Source organism: Ascidiella aspersa, chromosome 9 (assembly GCF_963924565.1).
Source record: "Ascidiella aspersa chromosome 9, kaAscAspe10.2, whole genome shotgun sequence".
Classification (NCBI taxonomy): domain Eukaryota; kingdom Metazoa; phylum Chordata; class Ascidiacea; order Phlebobranchia; family Ascidiidae; genus Ascidiella; species Ascidiella aspersa.
Window position 1 is genome coordinate 20,145,527 of NC_139455.1, and position 6,174 is coordinate 20,151,700.

The following is a 6,174-nucleotide window of genomic DNA, read 5'->3' on the forward strand; positions in this document are numbered from 1 at the left end:
AATCGTTTTCCATCTGGCTTACACGCAACCAAGGCCTCGTGTTGTTTCGGCGGACACAAAACTCATAATTGTATTTGATTGGCAGACATTCAGCACCCTGCAGAACCACCAGAAGAGGGCGCCCTCGCCGTCGCCGGTAAAATCTGCGGAAGACGCACTTCCGGGTTCCCACCAGCTTCCGGTTCCCACGGAGGCGGACGAGAGCGTGTTTCTCGACGACGAAGATGACGTCAGCAACAAAGTCGACGAACCGCTCTCCGACGCAGGGGATTTCCCGCCGCCACCACCACAACACCTGCTCCAGGAAGTGATGACGTCAGATGGAAGGGGCACCGGGTACGCGGTGATGATGCCCCTCGACGCCGACCCCATTACCCACGAGGCGATTGAAAAGTCCCCCGCGACTAGCCCCAAAGGTAAATTGAGTTATCTGTTTTGTTGTTAAAAAATTAACTGTCAGCTTTGGATCACATTTTTTCTTTATAACAATGGTAACCTTTTTAGGTATGTTAATGAATAAAACCCCTAAATTTTTGAAGACTAATCCTAACCAAAAACTTTGGAAAACTGTATGCTTACATAATTAATACTAGCCATCGTTTACCGCTATATTTTTGTCAGATTATTAGAACTATTTTTTATGCATTAATAAATGAAACACTTAACAAACTGGCTTTTCATTTAACTTCCATTCCACATTTCCAAAGAGACGACTTAAGCATGACTAGTTTAGTATATCACATCCACTGTCATTAATGTTACATTCATTTATTATTGAAACCTGGTCCCTGAGCGGCTAAGTTAACGTTGTCATTATGATCTTCAGAAATCCATTTTTGCCTGTAAAAAAAGTAAAATCATTGAACCAGGTGAAGAAGCCGAACCCGGTCCGCCAGTTTCAACCACACGGTAGTTCGTTTTTCACATAAATATTTGTTCTTCTTCGCCTATAGCGGGCATTTTTGCAGTTGAACTGTTATCCGTCTTTTAACGTCAGCTCGTTTTCTCCAGAACCTGCCTCTCCTCCAGCGATTGCTCCGAAGAGCCTCCTGCTCCAAAGAGGAAGCAGCAAGAGCGAGACTTCGATTCCGCAAAAGCTCAAGCTCTCGCTCGCCAGCCCCATCAGGGCAAACCCCTCCGCCCCCGGATTGCGGGTCCCCGATTTCGGCGCCGAGACCCCTGCGTCGTTGGTCAGCCGACTTCCCAAGTCGAGCACCTCCGACGCGATAAAGCGCGATTGTGACGCAATTGACGAAGGACTTCGCAGGCGGAGAATGAGCGAAGGTAAGGGGCGATGTTTGATTGTATGTTGTCGTGTTTTGTGTCTTGTGTTTTATTTACAACATCTCAAAACGTTTGTGCTTTTTTATCCTTGTCCTATTTTTTGGGACGAAACGTATACAAACGACTAACTGAAGACATAAACCAATTTCAAACCAACTGAAGTAGTACTTTTGAAATCTTTCATTGTATCTTACTCAGTTAGGCGACTTTTATTTTTTCGTATTCGTGTCACATTGATCGTATTTTATTTTACGCAGGTCAAATTTTAGTTTTCAAAACGGTCGAAATCACGCTTTCCTAGCACACCGATTAACAGCCAAAAAAATTATATGCAATTTGCTTACGAAGTCACTTGTTCTTTTTAGGTTCAGTTGGAAGGCGTCGCAAGGACTTACTCGAGCAACAGAAGCCAGTCGACACCTCCACAAGTCAAGCGGCCAGCGTTCGCAGACGCCGCAGCATCAGCAGCGACTTCGCGCTCAACAAGCGGCGCGAAACCGACGTTCGCGAGTCTTCGCGCGCGCGAGAAAGCGCTGCTTCGCCGCCCTCGGCATCGCCGCCGCAACAGCCGCGATTTCCCTCCACCAACCCGCACGTGCGCCCGCCGTCCGGCAGCATCGGCAGGAATAACAGCGCCGGCGGGAATTCGACGCACCTTTCCCCGCAGAGCTCGCCGGCTGTGAGTCGAGCCGCGCGCACCGAGTCTTTAGAATCCGGCTCAAGCATCAGCCAGTGCAGTCAGGCCACCGAACGCAGGCCCTTGGTTAAATCAAGCTCCAAGCTTTCCATTTCCGCCAAGCCGGGCACTGCTGCTAAAAAGCCGGACTCCAAACCACAGGAAAGGGGCAGGGCCGCATCCAAAGCGTCCGCATCTGGGAAGAAGAGCAAAGACGCCGCTCCGAAGAAGCGCAACTCGAGCGGCGGAGGGAGTGGTCAGTCGCGATCCCTGGTGGACATCATGAAGTCCAAATTCGGCCGCTCAACGTCCAGCGGGAGGACCAACTCCTCCGGGAGCAAAACAGAGCTTGCGGAGGCCAGAAAACAGCAGGAATCCGATCCACAGATAAAACCATCCTCCTCCTTGATCGATCCTCGGACCCTCTCTTTGGAGCCAAACTCCTACCTCAACCCAGGAAAGGACATCTTCTCATCCACGTCTTCCTCTGTCGGAAGCAACAAGAAGAAAAAGTCCCTTGGAGGGAGCAGTGATGCAGCGGTCGGACGCAAACTGAGCCAGCCTTATCCGAACGGACTTTCAACCGCCTGCGTCCAGCCTCTCTCCAAACTGGTGGAGGAGGTCGTGTCCGATGAAGGATTCGCGGAGGGGAGCACGATCGAGCGTCCCGACAAGGATCAGCCTCGGGAGGTGGAAACAATAGCAACGCCAGCGTCGGAGCGCAAGTACGTAGAGACTTCCTTCCCGGCCGAGAACTTTAACTCATCCCAACAACAACAACAACAACAGCACCAGCAACAGCAAAGAAGGAGGCTCCCCAAAAAGGAGAACAGCGACTGGTACGAGAGCGTTGTGACCGTCCAAAGCGACAAGGAGCATCCCCAAGCCAAGCGCTTTCAGATCGTCGAGCAGGATCGACTCTCAAGGCGCGGTTCGGGCAAGCAACGGCACGCCGCTGCCCCGTCTGTCCCTATGGAGGAACCGCCTTACGAAAACCTCCCGTTTGATCCACGTCAAGTTATGCCGCAACAGATCAATACCTTCACCGAGCTAAACAACAACATTGGTGACGAGAAGTTGAGTCATCACGCCCCATCGCCCCACCACCGTGACGTATTCGCCGCCGGGGTCACTATAGTGCGCACCCCACCGTCCCAGGGTGTTTCCCCCGACTCTACCCAGTCGAGGAAGAGTGCCGGTGGACCCAAGCTCGCTTCCGCTATCGGCCGCGTTGCGAAGAGTCCGGCGCAATATTCCGGAAGCAAAGAAGATCTGTCCTCTGTGAGGTCGTCGGACTCTTTTCTGGCTGGAGCACCAGCAAAATCAAGTAAGTTTTTGCTGTTTTTTTATCTTAGATTTATATTTTTAGGTTTTTGAATTTTTTAATTTTGGGCACCAACACACTCTCAGTTGTTGCAAAAGGGCGTCAAATAAAGTAAAACGATCAACATTAAAAAAAAAGAGTTAAGGAAAAAAATATGTAAAAAATCGAAAAAAAGGTTTTTATTATTATTAAAATTTTTACCCTCATGTAAAAATAATCCGAAACCTTTTAAAATTTCGTCATACCAAACTGGTATTTAAGCTTCAATCTAAATGGAGTTCTTTCAAATACAGTTCGTAGCAATACTATTACAATTTTCTGTTTAAAAATACTACGTTCTTTAAGCTGTAAACTAACCTTGCGCTTTTTTCACTTCCCAGAAAAACCAGACAAGGACTTAAGCGGACGCAAGATCAACTACTCGGCTCACCAGAAGGTCTTTGAGAAGGCCTTCATCAGTTCCGTGGTCGAGGCCCAACTGGCCCAGGCCTCCGGGGACCGGGGAAGTCCACAAGCTATGGGCGGAAGTGTAAGTAAAGCGGTCTATGTTTACTTGGGGCGTTAACGTTTAATTGGAAATACTCAATTCGGGAGGTTTTTTTAATTGAATATACTGAACTTGGAATAAATTTGTTTCAATTCAACTTGGGAAGAAATTGGTTTTAATTGGAGACACTCACTTTCGATAAAAGAAACGTGCCAAAGTGAAAATAGGGAAAGGATTTACGAGCATTATATTATATAGGAACATAACCAAATTATTTTGCGTCATAATGATATTTAAATGTGAAATAACTATAAAACTATATCTAATTGTGTTGACCAAGACATTTATACGGATTTGTTTTGAATTATTTTCAAAAAACGCCGGCACAATCTGAGGTCTTTGAAAAACTGCAAATTGACTTTCAAAAGTCTTTGAATGTCTTTAAATATTTTCATAAATTTGTTTGGTCAATTCGGCAAACTCGCCCAGAAACGCCATTTTTTCTCTTTCCATTTTTTACACGTTTTCTTGTTAATTTTTTTAGACGCCCGACTCGTCGCCTCTGTCCCAGGCCTCCAGCGGCGCCGACAGCGTCATGAACGGTTCCGTCGGAACCGGTTCCAGCTTCGGCTCCCTGCCCTCAGACGGACTGGTTGACGTCACCGAGTTCCAGGGCACCACGTCATCAGGATCGTCAGAGCCTTCGTCCAAGCCCAGTCAGCGCCTTTCAAAGTCGAAGAGGAACAGCTCTTCTGGATTCGGATTCTCCGGACGCGCCGGGAAGACGGGAACAAACGGATCCAACACCTCAACTTCCAGCTCCGAGAGGAGCTTCCGCGGAAGAAGCAGAACCTCTTCATCCGGTCTTCCCCGCTCCCCTGCTGTGTCAACTCCACCTGCTCCTACCTCCACCGTCATCCAGTTGAAAGAGTCAAGGAGCTCCTCCTGTGTATCCTACGCCAGGGATGCGTCCCCGGCGATTCCTCCGGATTACCACCACTCCGCTTCCAAGCAACCTCCAGCCTACTCTGAGCCCTCCGCCGATAATAAAGCCCTAAACGCCGCCAAGAGCTTACAGAGCCGCCGGTCGCAGTCCGGATCGCGAATCTCCCGCATCACTGCTCCGAGCAAACTCCCTTCTCCCGGAAAAGGATCCCGCTCTCAGAGCACTTCCTCACAAGACGGTGCTTCCCCGAAGCCCCAGTCACCCAAGGTCAAGTTGGCCCCGCTTAATTACGGCTTTCCGCCTTCGCGCGCTCGGGCGCCGTCTAACGGCCGCCAGAACGAGCCGGTTTACGAGAACTCGAGCGTGCTGATGAGCCAGCAGGCGGCAAGGAAGGGAAGAGCACAGGCAACCTCTTTACGGTAAATTATAGGTTTAAGGTAGATTGTTTTTAGTTGAAGGCAATGTGACGTTATCCGTTTGAAAACCAATAATTCTTTGTGTTTTGAAAGAGTAGCTAAGATACAAATGAATGTTAGTCTCCGATTTATTTTCGCAATAATACTTTCTAGTCGAGGTAATTTAATTGGCAAGTTGGAGGTTTAACCTTTGTTTTTAAAAGAAGCGAAAACAACCTGCCCAAATCAATCAGATTCCGATTTGCTCGTTTTTCGCAATAACTTTTTCGCCGCAATAACACTTTCTTGTCGACATATAATAATTTGATAGAAATAGAACAAGATATGTGTTTAATTTGCGCTGTCTTTTATGACGCTGAAAATGACCGTCTTTACCGTTTAAAATGTTTACGAATTCCGCAGAATGAAAAAGAGGAACATAAAAAGTATTAAAAATTCTTGTGGGTAAAACTTGACGAAAAGAGGGAACACCAAAAAATACTATTTACAGCATAATACTACAACAAACGTTAGCAAACTGCAAAACGCTACAAAATCTAAATCTGTTATTGTTGGTATCAGATCGCATCGAGTTAACCCCAAGTGATTGTTAAAAGCAGTATTTGAGTGCAAAAAATTAATCTGTGATTGCCCGTATTTACGATTTTTTTCTCCTGTTTTCAGACAACCGACCGTGTCCTCCTCCACACCGACCTCCAGTCGTCCTCCCTCAGGGTCCTCCGCGTCCCAGCTGGAGCAGAGAAGGTTGAAACGCAACATCCCGTCGGCGGTCGGACTGCAGAGACCCAGAGCCGTTAATCTGGGAGTCGGAGCAGGATGAAGTGTTGCTTTGGAAGTTGAGCTCAAAGAAGAGGATCTAACTCGACTCTTTTCACACCAAATTCTCTTGAAAAGTTTTTGCGGTAAAGAAGAATAATCAACCCGATTTGCCCTGTATTTTCCTTTGGAGCATCGGCAGAGGATTCATCTTTACTCTTTTTCTTACCAATCCTGTTCTCTCGAATATTTTTTGAGATGATGAAAATCAACCAGTTTCTGCCG

General features: G+C 47.5%; 1 protein-coding gene across 1 annotated transcript in view; it reads left to right on the forward strand.

Annotated features, from left to right (window-relative positions):
• LOC146133494 (uncharacterized) overlaps positions 1-5,953 on the forward strand; it is a 28,638-nt gene extending 22,685 nt beyond the window's left edge. The window contains exons 10-15 of the mRNA XM_083397765.1: positions 86-416; positions 1,012-1,284; positions 1,650-3,287; positions 3,665-3,831; positions 4,316-5,136; positions 5,797-5,953. Coding sequence (XP_083253891.1) covers positions 86-416; positions 1,012-1,284; positions 1,650-3,287; positions 3,665-3,831; positions 4,316-5,136; positions 5,797-5,953 — 3,387 coding nt within the window. The remainder of the gene's footprint in view (positions 1-85; positions 417-1,011; positions 1,285-1,649; positions 3,288-3,664; positions 3,832-4,315; positions 5,137-5,796) is intronic.
• Positions 5,954-6,174: the final 221 nt, after the last annotated feature.